Below are 20,105 nucleotides of genomic sequence, written 5' to 3'. Positions count from 1 at the left end.
ACTGTTCTAATAAATTCATGTCTCAAATATTTGTCCATTATTTGACAATCTTTGACTGGTTAATTGACCAGGTTTTTTGTTTTGTTTTGTTTTGTTTTTTTGGAGGGGTGGGGTGTTGGACCAGTCAAATGGCCAACCTAAAAAAAAATATTTCCATTTGCTCAAAGCTATGATGAGAGCCTGTGTACAAGATCTATTATATCCATTATTCCAGGGGGTTGGAGCAGCAGTTTTGAGAACATCAAAGTGATGATTCTAGATTGCTGGAGGGGGGCAGGGAAGGGGCTCAGCAATGGTCCTTCAAGGTGATGGTCTTCTTTCCTGAGCAGGTTAGCCACATCCATAATAGGTTTACCTTGGACAAAATTATGTGTGCACCCAACATAGTGTGACATGGAGAGGTTACTAAATGCAGCTTGCAATTTAGTGCAGACTTATCATATGCTGTCATGCTAAATACTGGCTCTGGTTTAATGCTAGAGAGATGAAAATAGAGGTCCTGCAGATCAATTTTTTATGAAATGCCAGTCATTGCTTGTAAAAACCATTTTGTCTTTGTATTTCTAATGCACATATTTTGTGCCATTTCTGTTTAGGGGCTGAATAAGATGCTATTCTTTTGTCAAGAGTGTGTTTCTTTGGAAGTACCAAGAAGTTGCACTTAAGGCGTGATTAACTGGCTAATCATGCCTTAAGTGCAACTCAGCCACATGTTTGATCAATTAGTATCATGATAAAACAAGGAATAAGCCACAAAGTTATTCCACAAAAAATGTCTAACTTTGACTTGTTCAATTAATGGCAAGGAGCTCCCAGCAACATGAGTGAACCATCTGCTGCCAGCTCTGCAGCTAATGAGGTTTGCAGTGGCAATAGCATTCCCTGTGCTGCCCCACCCTGCAAGTTCTGCAGATGACAAGGCTTGCAGGGGGGGCAGTGTTCCCACCTGACAAGGTTCATAGGAGGAGGGGAGCGGCATTTCCCACATGGCCCCACTGAGAGACCTGCAGTGGACAAAGGTTGCAGTGGCAGCAGCGTTCCTACACTGTCCTCCCTGTGAGCCCCATAGCTGACAAGGTCACAGGGGAGAAAGGGAGGGGAGCGTTACCTACACTTCCGGGAGGGGAGCGTCCCCTACACTTCCCAGCCTGTGAGGCCAGCAGCTGATGGGCTTGCAGGGGGGACAATGTGGGGAATGCTGTCCCCTCACAAGACTTGGCAGCTGCAGGGCTCTCAAAGGAGGCATTGTGGAGAACACTTACCCCCCCCCCCCCCCTTCTGCTTCCAGGGATGGCAGCAGCGGGAGCCAGTGCAGAGGGAGACTAGTATCACAATCTTGGGCTCCCCCTGCATGGTCAATAAAGCGTGATAGGATCTGATGCTGGATTCCACAATCATGCATCTTTTCATGTGCGTGTGGCATGGCAGGGGGGCATGTTTGTATGGATCACACATCAGATCCTATTATGCCTTTATCTAAGCATCTAAAGGTACTTTGAGAGGCCGAACATCTTTAGGATCAGTTAGGATTATAATGTTATACGCATAACACACTATGATATTATATGAAATTTGGCATATTCACTGCAGAGTAAAACCTCTAAACCTGTAAAAGCTTTGTTTTTCTGTTGACTTCTTAGCCAGAACCCCCCAAAAAACAATCCAACTGGAGACGAAAGCATGAGGAATTTATAGCAACAATACGAGCAGCCAAAGGCCTTAATTTTAAGGATGGAGGAAAACTTCCTCCACCACCCCCACCTTCATATGATCCCGGTATGTGAAATGAGAACCTTTTTTAGATGTGTGTTTAAAGAATTTGTCATAGTATATGTATTAATGTGATAAGGAATGCATTGCAATAAGATGCTTATGAAGATGCACACAGAGAGCTGCCGTCTGATATTAGTGATGCAGAGAATGAATGATGCTCAGTTGTGATTATTGCTTCTGACTACCTAAGAAATGCTAAGATCCTATTATTTCTGTTACCTTCTTTTCCATGATCTGTTTTCATGGGATTTTTTAAATATGAGAAGCAAGGTTTATTGTAATATCTTTTATTGGACCAACCCTACGGTTGGGAGAGCTATATTATCTAAGAGAGAGTTTTATAGTGTGTGTTTCCTTTTCCAAAAAATCTAACAATTCAGTATTTCATTAAAAATGTGCTGCTTTATCTTGCTCTAAGAAGACCTAGTTAAAAGGTCAAAAGAAAAGTACTTATAAAGAACATTTAATAAATCAGACTATTAGGCATGCTTTCCTTGATAGCTGCTAACACTGAGATGAAGAATTTTGATTTTGTTGGGGTTTTTTCTAGCCAAAAAACCCCAAACAAACTAAAACCTCAAAATAGTTGGCCCAATATCTGGGCTATCTTATTCTTAGATTAAAGTCATGATTGCCTAAAGCAGGGGTTTTCAACCTTTTTATGGGTCAGTGTACCCCCAGTGGCCAGGTGAGAATGCAGGGGTCCCCTAGCAGCCAGTTGATTGGGAGTGGGGGGGAGGGAGGGATGTCCCCCAGTGGCTGATTGGCAACCCATGGCTGATCAGCAAGCGTGTCAGTGGCGGACATGCTGGTGACAGCACCCCACTGGCGCCTACCCCCGGAGGCCTTCCCAAATACCCCCAGTGGTACACATACCCCCAGTTGAAACCCCCTGGCCTAAAGTTCTTACCTTCAGTCTGATCTGTTTTAAACTATTGCCTCAATTTCAAGGTAAAAAAAAAAATATTGTGGATAATGTGTTGTTTTTAAATTTTTTGATTGTATAAAATAGCACTGGATGTATCCATGCTTCTTACTGCTAAGTGCTCATTTTCACTTTCTTAGGAGGTGTATTCTGTTGTTTGTCCGTTCTTCATGCCATTGTGAATTAGCCTAATGGGGCTGGAAAGCATTTTTGAGCCACTTGAGTCTGCCAAGTCTGGAGTGTACTTTGCTTCATATAAACATATTGGTACTTTTTGATTTAAGTTAATAGAGAAAAACCTGCATTCAGCTACTGCAATGCCACTGGACAATGAGAAGAATATTTACGTGTCTTGAATAATAGGAGGGACTGCACTCCCATTTGATTAAGATTGTTATGAAAACAATGTGGGGTACAAATTGTCCCATTGCATTCCTTAAAGATGCCTATATAGCACTTGGGCTTCTTTTTTTTCCCCTTGATTCAGGTGTGGACAGATGTTCATCTATCAATGTGTTTTACATTGGGATTTATATCTATATAAATTATACAGGAATCAAGAACAGACAAATGTGTAGCTATTATTGCATGTTGCCTCTAGGGGACTGGAAAATGGGTAGTAAAGGTGTTGTCAACATTTTTGGGCAGAGTTCCAAAAACACCTGCAACCTCAACTTGTAAGATGCTGGTGTGCCAAGGTTGGATAGTGGAGGAGCCATGAGTGACCTGATTCTTGTGACAGTGCAGACCTGGCCTCTTCCCCGCTGTCTCCTCCAAGGCACATGTGCACCTGTTGTGCCCCAGCTCAAGTCTGGGATCGTGCCCGGTATGCAAAGGCCAATAAAGATACCAGGGGTGAAAGTACAAAGAAGGTTTATTGCTAGCAATAAAAGGTGCAAGCGGAATAATTCACATAACAAGCACACCCACTACTACTTCTAAGCATCTTTTATACAGGAGTTTTCAAGCCTTCGCAAGCGTGCTTGTTTGATGATTGGTTATAAGTGAATGACACAAGAAGTTCTTTACTGAGCATGTCTCTATACCTGTGTTTTAGCCATGTATCTCATTTACATACATGTGTGTTTCATTAGCATACTTTTTCCCCACCTAGGGGTGTGATTTTTAGTATTTTAATGAGCCCTTTAACCCAGTACTCTGTTTCTTCTTTTGTTTTCAAGCCCCCTTTATCTAAGACTGTCTCCTCCGTATCATTGCAGATGGGCATTCTTCACATAGCATTCTCTTCTTCTTCGTCTTGAGAAGAGGTTTCTGGGTCACTCCTTACACACCCACCAGCAGCGATGATCTGGTCTGGGGCTCCACAAACTCTGCTGCTGCTACTTGTAGCTTCCCAGCTACCTGCCAGCCAGCCCAGGCTCTAGGCAGGCCCCTGATGCCCACTGTGCTGCTCACAGGTGGTGGGAGGCTGCAAGCAGCTGTACCAGGATCTGTAGAGCCCTGGTCTAGCTCAAAACCAGTGGTGGGTGTACACGTGCCTCGAGGCGGATGGTAGGAAAGGGGCTGGGGCTGCACTGCCACAACAAGGATCAAGCCCCTTGTGGCTCCCCTGTCAGCTGCCCCGAGGTGCGCATGCCAAACAATGTCTTTCTATGCCACACTGTGGTGTATGTGCCTGGGGTTGCCTATCCCTTGTTTGGATTGAGAGATGAGCTACCCTGGGATGGAAGTGGGTAGATAAGACTTAAATCAATGTAATTTAAACTAGCAGAGTTTGACCCCTCATTCTTTCAGGGGTAATTCTGCATAGCATTGGGTAAAGTTACCTCAATTTTAGAGGCTTGCTGTTTTTTTTTTTTTTTTTTTCTTTTACACCAGGATAATACTGATTACATTAGTTAAAATGTCTTGTCTGACTAGATACTCCATTTTACTTGTTAAATAGGCAAAACTTTTTCCATTGCCTTCAGTAAGAACAGTTGATAGTCAGGATTAGTCTGAAAACCATCAATACAAACTTAATTTGTATATCTTATATACTCGCAGTAATACAGGGTGTTTTGAAAATGTAATTGAACAGAGTTCTACTGCTCCGTTCAGTCCTTTCTCTTCTCATCGTCTCTGTAGTAGTTCAGCTCTTTGCTCTACTCTTTCTCAGACATTTTGGCCACCTTTCCTTCTGCCTGGCCTCTCAGCATTGTTTTGTTTTAGCCTGATTTGAGCTGCTTCCCACTCCCAACCTTCCTTTTGGCCGTTATGGATTAGATGAGAAGCTTGTCTTTTCTTTAGATTGCCAGACCTTTGGCTGTTAGGATTTACCTCAACTCCATATTTGTATTGTTATCTTCTGAGGACCTTAATTTCCTCTAGCATGTCTGTTTTATATAGTTTCATAAAATCAGTCATCGTCATCTCCACTTGTTTAATGTTCAGTTTTTACTTTTTTAAAGATTACATTCAATGCCCATATTGCCAGAGAAGATTTAATGAAAATGCAGCTGACAGACACATCAGTTTCTGCAAGGAACAAGCAGCACGTATTACAAATAAAGGAAAAGTGTGTAGTGATGCAAAAGGGAAACTGCCTACTCGAACACAGGTGAATTTCAGTATTTTCCTTCCTTTGAATTATGCCTCTGTGATAAAGGCAAATCAGTTAGTTATTTTTCGTAGCATTGTAAAATGCTTTAGTGAGTTAATTAATACAATTGAAAAATAAAAGGGGGAGGGTGGAAATCGAGAGCCAGAGGCAAGGAAGGAGTATGTGTATTCAGCTGAGAGCTGAATGATAAAGGTGCAGGAAGACGGTTTCAGTAGCAGAGAAGAAAGCCCTCTTATAAACATAAGTAAGACTATGAGAAATAACAGCAAAGGTAATGCTAAGTGGAGGACAACATCAGGATGCATACAGGAAAACTATTGGTAAAGTAAGTTAAAATAATTTTACAGAACTTAGCAACAAGAAACACCATTTTATTTTGAACTGGACTTTGAACAAAATTTTGAACTGGATCTTGAAGTGATTGAGGAGCAAGTGTTATTACCACAGTTTGATAGTTGCGAATACCTCAGACGATGAGAGTCAGGAACCTCTGCTTTTCACATGCAAAGTACAGGAGTAGATGTGAGGTGTATGTTCTCGTAGTTAAACTGAGACGGAACAGTTCTAATAAAAGTTCAGGAAGGGAAGTAACTTGGATACCCAAAGATGCAGCGATGATGGTTGACAGATTTCTAGAACTAAGCTGGAGGAGAAAAAATTATGCAAGATATAGCACAGAAAGCAGTGTGAGAGAGAGCACATCCATTCTGTGCTCTTTTCTTTTTGTTTTTGTAGTACCTTTACTACAGTAGCTAAAACATTTTAACTTATGGCAAAATGTGCACAAACAAAAAGAGTTGACATCATGAAGGTGATTAATCATGGAGTCTGTACTTAAATTGGCTGAAGGTGTTGCCATGTGAATGGGGTTTGAAATGAATGAATGAAAGAAAGAATTCTACTTCTGAGAGAGGAAATTTCAGTGATGGAGAAGTAGCATTAAACTCGAGAGAAGACCAGTGAGAGAGAGCAGTAATGGTAGATTTTAGTTAGGTGGGAAGATATACTGGGATGCAGTTGAAATGTTTTTGCTCATCAGGATTTTTTACCTTTGTCTAGCATTCCCCATTGCAAGTACAGGAAATGCCTTTCAAAGTAGAGCCAATAATATGTGACATTTGACGAAAAGCAAATGGAACTGCTGATTGATGGTCTTGGGAGATGGCATGGAAAGACACATTAACCATCTTACTTTGTTCATCTCTTTAAGGAAGCCATACAATTTAAAATTGTAAATGATTTTTTTTTATGTCCATTATTACAGTACAAACCTGCAGCAATTAAAAAAGCAACTTCTGTAACATCAGCACCATCAGTATCATCACGCTTACCACAACCAAGTAGTGTTAGCAAAACTGTTGCAGGTATGGAGTTATGTTATGAATTATGCATTGACCCTCTAAATAATTGATTTCAAACTATAAAATAGTGTAATAGTATAGCAAACTGTATGCAGTGGCACACTGGAATAAATTGGTGAAATAAAAGCTTTATCTTAGAAATGCATAGCGTCTCACAAGTGAGTTAAGTAGCTGTGGCTTTTACTGGCTCATAGCTTCCAGTAACACATACCATATTTACTTGCATACCATATGCTCCTTTCTGTCATGCATGCACCATGATCCAGAAGGATCAGTGGTTGCCTACTACATGTACCTTTCCCCAAAAATCAGCCCTCCAAAACTGAAGTGCATGTCTTAGGTGGGGAAGGTGTATTTTCTTCATTGGAACAGAAGCAGTATAGAATAGAGAACTGTCTCATGAATGCCAGTATGGCTGCCATTTCTCCCTTGATTCACAAACTGCATGAGTGGAGTCCAGTGTTTAATTCTTTCACATTGGCCGAAGAGCCAGTGAGCTGCTGCATGCAGTTTGTAATGTGTTGATGAAGCTTGCTGTATGGAAGCAACAGTTTATTATTTACAGTAAAGAAGTAGAAGTCTTGCTACTCCTCTTACAAGGGTCTTATTGATGTCCTGCCATACCAAGAAGTTCCTACTGCCTCACCTAAACTATATTCTGGGATGCCACAGTTCCTGGACACTTTTTCCAGGAGGACTTAACTCTGTCACAAAGTCAGCCATGACTTAAAAAAAAAAAAAATCTTTCTTCCCACATTTGCCTTCCAAAAAGAAGGTGCACATTTTATTGGGTGGGGGACGGGGTTATGTGAGAAAATGTATTGTTTGTTTGTTTTTTCTAATCTAATGCCTTTGGAGAGATTATATATATATATATTTATTATTTTTTTACTAAGTACATATGTTTGTTGCATTGGTACTTACAAAACAAAAGGTAGGGGTCTTGCAACATTTGGGCCCAAACGCTTAAGCACTTGTAATTAAGCATCTTTTTATGGTTGGCATCCATCTGAATTGGGTCTTCTATGAGCTGGGTAGTACAGTAGTGCCCCGATTATTTCTTTGCTTGTTTATTTTTAATAATAAATGTTAATATATTGACAAGCAGTTAAAAATATAATATAAAGCAAATTGTGTCAACATGGGGCTTTATTCTGATTTCCTATATCTCCATGAAATGCTTTATTGTAGGGGTGCACTGATTTAAAAAAAAAAAAAAAAAAAAAAAAAAAAAAAAAATGTTTTCAGCTAACACTGATAGCCAATGATTAAACAACCATATCAGCTGATGGTGATCTGATAATCAATATTTAGTAATAGTGCAAGTCATTTTAAACTACTGCCATAAATCTTATTTTTGTTTGTTTTGCATTTATAACGCGCACGCGCCTCCTGCCTGCTCTCGCCCTCAGTGAGGAAGGAAGGTGGTGACTGCCTTATTCCCACGCACGTAGCCCCTTGGTCCACGGCTTCTAACGACAGCCCTGCTCCCCGTGCAGCCTGTGCTGCCATCCCAGGCGGGCAGGGTGGACCCTCGTGCAGATAGCAGCACTGGGTGCATTTGGAGCCCCAGAGTATGCTGCTATCTCAGTTCCAACAGGACCTGTCTAGCCAGGCTCCTGGAGCTGCCGGGAAGAAGCTGCTTTCGCAGAGGTGCCCAGTGGAGCGCAATGTCCCTCATGTAGCACCTTACCCTATCTGCACACAGCACAATATCTCTGTGGCAGCCATGGTGCTTGGGCCCCTACTGCATGCACAGTGTTGCTGTGGCGGCAGCAGCAGCAGGAACTGGTAATGATCCCTTTACTGCTGAGTGCGGTGCCCTGTGCCTGCTCCCCAGTGCTCCCTTCCTCTCCTGCTGCTCACCAGGACCTGTAGTCTGCCACGGGTTCTGGCTGGCAGCAGGATGTGGGGACCAGGCTACGCTTGCCAGGCTTTTCCATGCACATGGTCATAATTATCAGCTATAATGACCAAAAAAAGCCAATAGCCAAGAATGTCTTTTTTCTTTTTATCAGTGCCGATGCGATAGCCAACCAGTATATCAGAGCACCCCTACTTTATTGCAGTTACACAGGCTTGTGCATTATAGCATTTTTTGCCCCCAAAGACAGAAAGTGCCAACACGCATCTCCTGTTTTAGAAGAGAACTTATGTCACTAAGCTTTGGTTCTTCCTGCCCCCCCACAAAGATTATTTTTGCTAATATGTCATAGTCAGGTAATGGTTTTACAGAGGACTGAATTTATTAATATAAAAGTGCACTATTGTTATAAATGCTAGCAAAATCTAATAGTTTTGCCTTTAATTGTAAGCTGCACCTGCAAGTAAAGGATTATCTTCACCTGGGTCCACTGGAAGCAAAATTCAGACGTTGTCTCCCGCTCATAAAAACTCATTGGGTGTTACAAACTCACAAGGAAGGTAAGTCCACATTTCATATTTGTCATGTTGTGCCTGTTCACTTTTTAAAGTAACTACTCTTGCTAATACTTATAGACATGTAATGGACCAAATTCATCCTTGATTTAACTCTGCCCTTTTTTTTTTTCTTCCAGATAAAACAAGGACTGGTTTTGTTCTGTATGTGTTTTATAGGCTGCCATGATTACAGTGGAGGGAGGAGTGAGTTTAAGGGCCATCAAGATAGTTAAAGAGGCATTTGTCAATTTAAAAAAAAATGTAGTTAAGAAAGCAGAGCTGCCTGGGGATTCCCTCTTTCCCCACCGTTTCTGTTGCTTCTTGTTCTCGCTCTGTGCTCCTTTTGCAGCCTTTCCTGCCTCTCCCCCAAGCCCTCCCCAGCAGCTGGGTTGATTTGCCTCTTTCCTACTGATAGCTTTATATAGTTCAGGAAACAAGACGGATATCTGTATACTAGGAATAAGGAGGATGAGAGAGCCGGAAGTCAATACCTAAAAAGTAAGGTTAATGGAAAACAGTTGGAGGGTAAGATAAATGACAGCAACGTGGCAGAAAAAAATTTGATGCATTGTTGATCAAAAGAGAAGAGAGTGGGAAGAGGGATAAGGGATGAGCTGGAAGCAACAGGAACAAGAGAGAAGCCTAGGACCCCCACCACAGTGTGATCCAGGGAGGGAGCATGAGAGAAGAGGATGGATGTAGTATCAGACAAAAGATTATCTGCAAAAGACAGGAAACTTGGAGGTACTCGTACAAAATAGCTATCACACAATAAAAAGCTCCAAGTAGTGATAAAGTTAGACCTTGAAAGTACTAATTTAGAGATGGATGTTATCGGGTTTTAATTTGCACATGTAGCAGAGTCTCCCATGCAGCTGGGAGCCTTGTCAGCTGACAGGGCTTCCAGCTGCAGAGGTTCACCTTGCCCAGAGTGAGATGCCCAAGTCCTGGGGATTGTGACTGCCGTGATCCCCACGGCTCAGAGATGCATGAAACCCCCAGCCGACATGGGATCTCAGTCTCCTGGCTGTGCGTCGTGCATAGGTGGGACTGAGACACCCTGCGGCTGACAGGGCTTCCAGTCCCAGTTGAGCCTCAAGCGCAACCAGAGCTAAGAGCCCAGCACCTGACGGGGCTCCTAGGCCTGGCTGCGCCTCACGTGACGTGAGACAGAGCAAGGGCTAGGAGCTCTGTCAGTTGTGGGGTTCTCAGCCCCCACTGTGCATGACGTGGAGCCGGGGCCCAGAGCCCTGTCAGTTGTGGGGTCTCTTGGTCCTGGCTGTGCATGGCCCTTGTGGGTGGGAGCCTGCTTTTTGCCAGGTCAGGGAGAGCCCAGGATCAAGCTCCTCCTACACAATTGGATCTAATGTGCAATCCCACAATTGTATCTCCTGCCATGCATGTGTAGCATGGCAGGAGGCATGATTATGTGGATCACCCATTAGATCCAGTTGTGCCTTTACCTGCATGTATACAGGAGGCCTCTGAGAGAAAAAAAAGTAAGAGGAAGTAGTGGGTATAGAAAAGGAAAGGTGATGCAAGTGATTTTGGGGGTGGAGGAAGGCTCAAAGCCAAGGTTGGCAAATGTCACTATAGGGGTCAAGGAGATATGGATAGGGACCTAGTTCTTTGTCAGCAGGAAGAAGTGGGAAGTTTTGGTTGAAGGCAACAGGAGTAAGAAATTTTGGGAACTGTAGAGGGATGAATGTAAACAGGAAAGAGATTAAACCAATGATAGGAAAGAATGAAGCGGGGGAAGAGGATTGCTGTTAGGATGCAGAAATAAGGTCCTAGTGAGAGCTGTGTGTGAGTGGCAGATTGACAAGATTATCCCCCCAAAATTTCAGAACTAACGACTATATGAGTCCTGTTGTGTAGAAAAGGTTCCCTGGTTACATTCCTCAGTGGTTTGATAGGGAAGGTCTGCCTCTTTCATAGCATCTCTTTCCTTCAGTCTTTTAGGAAATTTAGGAACCATAGAAACACTCTTTATTTAGCACATGGCATGAACCTGATCTGGGGATGAATCGGAGTATTATGGTGAACGTGACTGTGTTCTCTGAAGACCCTCACACCCTAAACTCAGTTGTTGCAGAAGGCCAGGTAGAGATGCACCTTACAGACCTTACATCACACCTTACATCAAAGATGTACAAGCTTTAATAAGGCATGGCTCCTTTTATCCAATGATGTGAAAGAGCATTCACAGAGGAGGCTATCAAGTAAAAGTAATGATTTGAAGTGGAGGGTGCTAGGTGAATGAGGTAGGAAGAAAAAGAAGGGTCTCATGAGTGAAGCCGTTAAAAGCATCCTCTTCCTATGCAGGGAGAAGTTTTCTGCCCACATTCCCCTGCCTCACATGCAGGGCAGTCCCCTAGCATCTTTCCCAAGTCTACAACTTCGCTTTCCCACATAGGGGCTGTGGCTGTCCCCAGAAGCCCCCAAAATATTCTCTCGTCCCAACAAATGCACTGTTTCATTCAAAAGAACCACAACATGAAAAACTTGAAGGTCCTGGTCTCTGTCACTGCCCCAAGGCAATGCCAAATGGCACACTTGAGCATCACCTTTCAGTACTGTTCTGTTCCACTGGTGCTCAACCCAGGGATGCCTTCTGGCTGTGTAGGAGCTGCAGGCCAGCCAAGTCCTCTCTGGCTCCAGTGGCCATGATGTTGCCAAAAATAACTTATTCCCTTGTTGCTTTGTTATAGAAAATATATATTCAGTGAAACATTAATACGATGGACATTACATAGAAAAGTGCCATGCTGCTTTGTTTTTTGCTTTTATACCTTACAGGATGAGCAGTCAGGCATGCTTGATGCTTGAGTCACTGACCTCAGGTAACTGCTCTAAGGCAGGCCTATCTAACTGGTGGCTTGTGGGCAGCATCCAACCTGTGAGGGGTGAAAGTGTGTCCCATGAACTCATACCCTGAAACCATTCTCCTCATGACTTCTGCTGCTATGGCAGTGGCCCAAGTCTCTGGAGCAAGACAGCATGGCAGAAAGGGGACCAGAAAGTTCACTGCTCATGTAGTAGCAACAAGGCAATGGGGTGGGGGCCATACCATTTGCATAGTGGCATGGGGGGGGCATACTCATCTGCACATTGGCAGCAGTGGGAAGGCTTGTGCTGCTTGCTTAGCAGCAGCAGCGGAACTGGGTGGTTGACCACACAATAATGTCAGTAAGTGGGTTCATGCAGTGGTGGGTGAGGATTAACCCAGACTGCTCCCATGTGGGAGAGAGGGGTGCTCATTTTGCTCACACAGGTAGGTGGCTGTGCATGGCAGGGGTCCCTGGAGCCTACAGGGTGTGTGGCTTCCATGGTGGGTAGCCTGGAATCTACAACTGGTGTGTTGTGCAGCCTCTGGATGCTCTGAAATTGGACATCCCTGCTCTAAAAAGTTTCATTCCCCACCCTCCCCCGAATTGCTGTTAAACCAGTTCATGAACATGGCAGTTTGGGAGAGTGATTTCAAGTACTAGCTTTCAAAAGAAACATAAGAGGATCTCATCTGATCCTTTTTAAACATTGAAAAGTTGTTCATTAACTTGGCCAAATTCCAGCTTGAATCATTGTATTCTAACCAAATCACTCCAGAATCTTCATTTATGCAAAGTATTCCTCGCTTCCTGTGGCTAGCTGTAGTATAAGGTTCCAGTATACTGTTAAACAACTGATATCTTCCATTTCTTTATTAGATAAAATAATCCCATAACTAATACAAAGATAGCATGAGGCTTAATTCATTCACTACAATAAAGTATTGTGGTTCCTTAGGGAGAAGATAGGGCAGGATGGTACCTTAGAGACTAACTGGTTCAGAGAGAGGATGAGTTTAAACAACAACCTGCTTCAATCAGATAACATCTCACAGAGGTTGTTGCCTAAAAAGCTCATGCCTCTCTGAGGTGCTACCCTACCCTACCTTCTGCCTGACACAGCTAACCACCTCAGATGAAAAACATCATGGAAGTATATGATTGTAGCACTTATCTGGACAGCCTGCCTGTTACTATTAGATTTATAGAATGTATTCTCTGTGATGGTGATTAGTAGGCAAAGAAATCAGGAAGTTGTGTGCATAGACAGGTGAAAATGTTTTAATCCTACAAGATGTAGCCTTTGTACTAACCTCTAGGTGGCACTCCTTTACTGCTGCCTGGCACATGTAAAAATAATTGCTGGGCAGATAAAGTTCTTAGCTACAACTGGTTTAAAAGTGATTTCTAAAATGAACGGTTGCTTTTATAATGGCATATAATTCTATAATAAGAAAATGTTATAATTAAATTTTATGCCAGAATAGTATGTAATAAATAATGCAAACATTTTTTTTATTTCAACAACACTACAATTAAATTTTATGAAACCTATTAACTCTCATTCCTCTGTCTTATCAAATGAAAAAACAAAACCTAGCACATCTAGCCTCTACTGATGGTACTGTTGTTGTCAGGGACACACCATAGGCAAATGAAAACAGTTCAGTTAGGCTAGGTACAGACAGTCAAAAAGCTCAAGGCTAAATTGATTCAGTCTTTTCAGGTTAGTTTAAGCTGCACAGATTAAATTGCAACAAAAGCAAACAGACATTTACCTTTGATTCAGGAAAAGCAGTCACATGCCTACAGTGGCTCAGGCCAGAAGCCAGGGGGTGTTAGAGCATGGTTCTGTGGCTATGTATTCACCTCCGGGACAGCAGGAAGAGGAAGTCTCTGAGGTTTTCAGTCCAGAATTACAGCAGTAGGACTCTTCAGGGTTGCTCATCGTTGCATCTTCCTGCTTCCAGATGCCTCTGGGATTTGTAGTCCACAGTTGTAGCCAGCAGTAGGGTTGAATGGGGGAAGGAGTGTTTAAATCCCTTCCCTGGCCCTAGACCTCAGCCAGAGTTTGCCAGGGGAGGGGGGGCAGTCCCCGCTTGTACACTGGGCTGCATGCTCCTCTTTCCCCCCCCTGCTGAGGATGCATTCCTGCCCTTACCTCCCCTCCCACTCCATTGTTAGGTAGCCGTCACTGCTCCAGCTAGGAAGCAGAAGGGCAGAGCTAGCCCTGGTTTCTGGAGCAGACTGCCCAGCCCAGGGCTGGAAAGCATGCTGGTATGCTGGGGGACTGTGATTTAACTTGAATCAGGAAGGGGTCTGGCACAGGAGTTTCATAAACTGGTTTGATCCAAATCAGTTAAGCTTAATACTACATTCAGTCAGGTTTACCTCTACCAGGTTCAGCTATTTTGAAACTGGTTTATGTGTACTGAGCACCTGTTCTGTTACAGGTTTAAACCAGTTTCTGATCACTTAAACCAGTTCATGTGTAACTTCTGTGCCTAGCCTTATTGACAATGCTATGGCAGTTAAAACAGAAATTATCTTTCTGATTAAGTCAAAAGAAACCCCAAGAACTATTTTGTAAATTTCAACAAAATATGCACTGCTTTTGCATATTTGCAGTGCAACTGCAAAATTAGATACCTGGAAATCGCTGTATCTTAAAAAATGGGGAATGGTACATGTGGCTGCAGCCTGCACTGCCAGAAACCAGAGCTTGGCCAGCCAGAGCTGTTTCAGCTGCTGGCCAGGTTCCATGTGCCCAGATCACTGCCACTGGGTAAGGCTGCTGTGGCCAGCCCCCTACTCCACTTGGAGCAATTTGCTGCGCATCAGACTGTATGCAGGGGCATGCCTGGGGGCAAGTAGCCACTGCACAAATATGCCCCTGGGGAAATGCACGTTTCTGCTCATGTGGATGTGTTCTGTGGATGTGTTCCAAATTTTTTGATTTGTAGTTAAAATTGTGGTTTTCAGGGTGATAAAATAAAAGCTTACTAGTGGACTTAAAATTTCCATTTTGTCTGAGAAACCATTTGATCCCTTTGCTGCTAGTAGTAAAAGGCATATTTTCTTGGGATAATGTCTGATATTTGCAATGGCCAGACTGTCTCTTGTGACAAAAATGCACTGATTCTGAACTAAACTTTTAATCAGTATCAGAAATGCCTTCACAAGTAATCTTGAGATATTCCTTTGGCTTCCCTTTCCCCTCCCACCCCCCACAACAATATATTTAGCATTTAAAAATACATCCTTAAAGTTTAATTCCTTCCATACAAACTTGAGAGATGTTATACAGTTGTACGCAATGAATACAACTTTGACCACACTTAGCTCAGGTTCTTACCCAGAAATTAAAGGGTTCAGTCAGCTTGGATTTTTAAAGTCACCTTTATTAAACAGGGGAATATCAAGTTAGAAGTAGGAAAGATTATATTCTGTCTTGATATTTAAGCACAGGTGCAACTGCTGCTGGGCTACTCTGTCTTGTTCACCGGCCTACAAAGACTGGCCATACATTGGGAGCAGGTCACAGAAGAACCATGAGAATGATTAAAGGATTAGAATACGTGATTTAGGCCCCCTGTTCACAATGCAGGTCTTGCACCATTAACTGCTTAATTGCATAACTGAGACCAGCTACAGGTGCAAAGTATCTATTACGCCATAAAAAGATCCAACCAACTATACCGTTAGACCTCAAAAATATGTACTAATTTTATAGCTGGCTGCTATCCAGTTTTAATTTCCATGTGTAGCAGGGTCTCCCATATGGCCGGACTCCTAGCTGCAGGGCAATACCCTACAGAGCTGAGGCTGGGAGTCCTGCGCTGAGCAGACTCAGCCCCAGCAGCAGTGGACTCTGGGTTCCAGCAGTGCCCCAAGGCTGTTGGAGCCCAGAGTTGCGGACCTGGGGGTCCTAGCAGCTGCCTCTCTGGTGCTGTGACCCAGAGTCCACAGCTGTGGAGTTCTGGGTCCTAGCAACTGTAGGGTTCTGCTTCAGTCTTCCAGCCCTGGGGGTGTGTGGAGCCTCCCACAGCTTGGAGATCAGAGCAGCTATGGTCTCCCACCCCTGGCAGCACTCCATGAAACTTTGGGGCTCCAGCTGGGAGGCTGTAGCAGCTGTCCCCCAGCTGTAGGGGTGTGTGGGGCTCCTCCATGGCTGGGAGCCCCTCAGCTGCTTCTTGCTGGTGCAGGTGAACCCTGATGGGATCCCCCTGGCAGTGAGGTGTGATGGGATCTAATGCATGATCTCACAATCACATCTCTTGCCATGCACATGCACATATGGCATGTCAGGAGGCGCAACTGTGTGGACTGCACATTGAATCCATCGTGCCTTTACCTGCATGTGTGGAGGTGCCCTTAAAGTGAATAATCAAGGAGCTTAGTCTGTATAATTCTAACAAAGAAATAGGCTGGTTCAAAAAAGAGTTAAATTTTTAATTCCTGCTTGAACTGGACAATTTCTGTTAGAAAAATGGGAAGTAACATCAGTATGTCTTTTGGCCTATGTTTTTTCATAGGAGGTGAGATTAGATTAGTGTTTCCTTCTAGCTGTACACTATAAGAATTGCAATTGCAACTTTATTTAATATTGTTAGTTCTGTTGTTCATTATACAGAAATGTCCCCTGACACTGTAGAGAATGTAAATTGCAAGAGTGGATACCAGGGCCTTCACAAAAAAACCTCAGTAGGTTTCTATAGCATTTTGCAAACTGTGGGCTTTAGTGCCTTAAAAATGAAGATGTTATAGAGGCAGTCAAAATTGGGGCAGGTCATGTCAGACCAACCTGATTGTCTTTTACAATCAGGTCACAAAAGCATTGGATGCAGGTGTCGCCGTGGATGTAGTCTTTCTGGACTTCAGCAAGGCCTTCGACACTGTCGACCACCCCATCCTCATTAAAAAACTAGGCGACTGTGGCATTGATGCCTACACAGTCAGATGGATTGCAAATTGGCTGAAGGGTCGTACTCAGAGGGTGGTGGTGGAAGGGTCATATTCGACCTGGGGGGAAGTGGGCAGTGGGGTCCACCAGGGCTCGGTCCTTGGGCCTGCACTGTTCAATTTCTTTATCAGCGATTTGGACAATGGGGTGAAAAGCAACCTGTTCAAATTTGCTGATGATACCAAAATTTGGGGTGAGGTGGACACGCTAGTAGGGAGGGAAAGACTGCAGCAAGACCTGGATAGGTTGCAGGGCTGGGCTAACAAAAACAGGATGCGTTTCAATACGGACAAGTGCAGGGTGCAGCACTTGGGCAGTAGTAACCAGCAGCACACTTATAAGATGGGAAACTCCCTTCTTGAGAGCACGGAGGCAGAAAGGGATCTTGGAGTCAATAATGACTCCAAGATGAACATGGGCCGACAATGCGAGGTCACGGTCAGCAGGGTTAACCGGACCTTATCGTGCATCCACAGATGCATCTCAAGTAGGGCCAAGGAGGTGATCCTCCCGGGACCTGAACCTGTTCAGCCTTCACAAGAGAAGGCTGAGGGGGGACCTGGTGACCATCTATAAACTCACTAGGGGGGACCAGAAGGGTTTGGGGGTGACCTTTTTTCCCCTAGCGCCTCCCAGGATAATAAGTTGTTGGAGAGTAGGTTTAGATTAGACATCTGTAGGAACTGCTTCACAGTTAGGGCGGCTAGGATCTGGAACCGACTTCCAAGGGAAGCAGTGCTGGCTCCTACCCTGGGGGTCTTTAACAAGCGGCTCGATGCCTACCTGACGGGTCATTTGAGCCCAGTTTTCCTCCTGCCCAGGCAGGGGGTTGGACTTGAAGATCTACAAGGTCCCTTCCGACCCTACTTCTATGATTCTATGAAAACAATATTTGTTAGAGAGGTTTACAAGATAAATAACCAGTTATTGAAGCCAAAAAAAAGCTTGAAGGTGTTTTGAGGAATTAAGAGTTTATGAAGTTATGGCATATCAATGTAATCACAGCAATGAATGGTGTTAATTAATGCCCTATGACAGGAAATGTAGAACGTTCTGTGGGTTTGTTGGTTTGTTTGTTTTTTTTTAACAAATCAATTCCCCTTTTCTCTAAAGAAGCTTTGAAAAAAAATTTCTGCTGCCTTATTCTCTTGCTTTCTGTTAACATCCTTTTGGGGCACTGGAGAAAAGCATATGACAGCTTCTGCTGTTAAAATTATACAGGTGGTTTCATTTTAAGCGGCACATTTCAAATGCCCGTGTAACTTTACAAGTATTATTATCATTGGTATTATTATCATGTATTAAATATATATTTAATAATCAACACTTGTTATTAGTTACACAGGTATTTGAAATGTGTCCCTTAAAGTAAAAAATGCCTGTGTAATTTTTAATAACAGAAGCTGATATATGCTATACAGATAATTCCTCCCCTCGCCTCTCCTTCTTATCTGTTTGGTCTTTAATTTCAGTCAGATAAACTTGTTTTTTCACCAGAATTATCTGTCTTTAGATTTGGCTGCAACTGTTCTAGCCAATTTTTAGAATAATAAGTAGAAAGCAGATTAATCTGTGAAAGATGACAGAATCTTTATTTTTTTCTAAAACATACTCCTGATATGTCAGGGGAGCCTTTTTCTGGTCTGTTACTTGTTAAGTTGCAATTTTTTTAAGTATGGGTTTTGTAACACAATCTCTTAACATTCTGCTAAGCTTCTGGAAATAAATATGTAGCTAAAAAGAAATGACTGTTTCTTAGTAATGTGCTCTACTTAAATCTTAAATATTCCAGTCTCTGAAGTTTTGTTTGGGAAAGCAGGCGGCCTCACTCAGATTTACTCTGCCGTATGAGAGGGAGGAAAATGAAAAAAAGAATTGCGCTCTGATATTTTTAGATGGGAAATAGAAAACAATGCTTTTCTCTTATCCTTCACTCCACCATTATGTGAAAAATATTATTTACTGTTTCATCCATTTTCAGTATCACTTTCTTAGTTAACTTTGTTTGATTTCTGCCCATAAGCCCACTTGTGGCTAGTTGTTTAAAAAAAAATGTTTCTGTATTCATAATAAACTGAGCTTTATAGATTTATATAATGTTAAAATAGCCTAAATTAGGATGAGCTAACGTTGATGTAGTGTCTGCACAACTGTAATAGAGACTGTAGTGTTTGGTACTTGTGAAGGATGTCCTTTAAAAAAAACAGAAAATTATGTCCTGAAGCTCGTTTGTTCCTTGAAAGTTTAAGGTCTCTAGCTATAGCCGATATGATTAATTATATTTGAATAAGAATTGCAATTTTAGTGAGCAAGACAAATGTTTAATTGTGACTGTTTCTTTGAAATACTTGCAATATTTTAAACGGCAAACTAGCAACCTCCTTATGGGTACACCTTTATATATTTTGATAGTAAGATGGACAAGTTAGGCCCACCACTGCGAACTGGAAGAGATGTGCAAAGGTTGTATGACAGTGATACAAAAACAGACAGTACCATCAAAAGACCAAATGAGTTGTTGCCCATTAACAAGTAAGTATTGCAAATCAGTGTGGCTTGCCTGTTTTTTTGGATATGTTTTCTAAAGGATTAGAGAATTAAAAATGAATTTTGACTTTTGGAGTATACCAAACCTCATTATGAACTTTTTAAATAACTATCTGCTGATGGACCAAATCCTATTGTTTTATGGGAGAGAGGACATGAATAAGTAACTTGTTCCATTGTTCACATAAATTTGCCTGCTGTAAATTTTATAGGAAATAAAAAAATTTACAGGGAAGAAAATGGCTATTTCTTAGGCTTGACTTCAAAGGCCTTCTCTGTTAACATTTTCTTCCTCTTTATTCCAAACTAAATATAATAAGTTATGTCATGTTAACAATGCTGACAAAAAGCTTCTTCTATAGTAGGCATTTAAACATGGAGAACAAAGCAGAGATAAATATATTCTTGCTACATAGCTGATATTTTTAAATCAGTTAAAATTTAGTATTTACTTATCACTATCTGAAAAGAAATATGTGAAACAATATTTCCATATCTTTAAGTAAGAAATGGATGCAATGTCTCAGTTATCACTAAGTGATCAGGAGAAATGTTGACTTTTGTGCATTTCCCCAATAATTTGCCATTTAAAAGTAGTAATTATGCCTCATAAAAAATATTTTTGAGGTTTAATTATTCTCACGGATTCTGTTTTTTGTTCCCAGAGAGCTGCTCTAATTAAAATGCAGCAGGATCACGTGTTAATCCCCTGTATATTTAAAAA

The 20,105-nt window shown here is 42.4% G+C and overlaps 1 protein-coding gene across 1 annotated transcript in view; it reads left to right on the top strand.

Moving 5' to 3' along the window:
• Positions 1–20,105, top strand: part of ZC2HC1A (zinc finger C2HC-type containing 1A) — a 53,791-nt gene that overhangs the window by 23,920 nt on the left and 9,766 nt on the right. Inside the window, exons 5-9 of the mRNA XM_025200448.1 lie at positions 1,641–1,776; positions 5,110–5,258; positions 6,526–6,625; positions 8,938–9,046; positions 19,247–19,366. Of these exons, the coding sequence (XP_025056233.1) occupies positions 1,641–1,776; positions 5,110–5,258; positions 6,526–6,625; positions 8,938–9,046; positions 19,247–19,366 (614 nt within the window). The remainder of the gene's footprint in view (positions 1–1,640; positions 1,777–5,109; positions 5,259–6,525; positions 6,626–8,937; positions 9,047–19,246; positions 19,367–20,105) is intronic.

This window comes from Alligator sinensis, unplaced genomic scaffold (assembly GCF_000455745.1).
Source record: "Alligator sinensis unplaced genomic scaffold, ASM45574v1 scaffold71_1, whole genome shotgun sequence".
Lineage (NCBI taxonomy): Eukaryota > Metazoa > Chordata > Crocodylia > Alligatoridae > Alligator > Alligator sinensis.
Note: the sequence above shows the minus strand (reverse complement) of the source record. Positions and strands in the feature narration are given on the sequence as shown.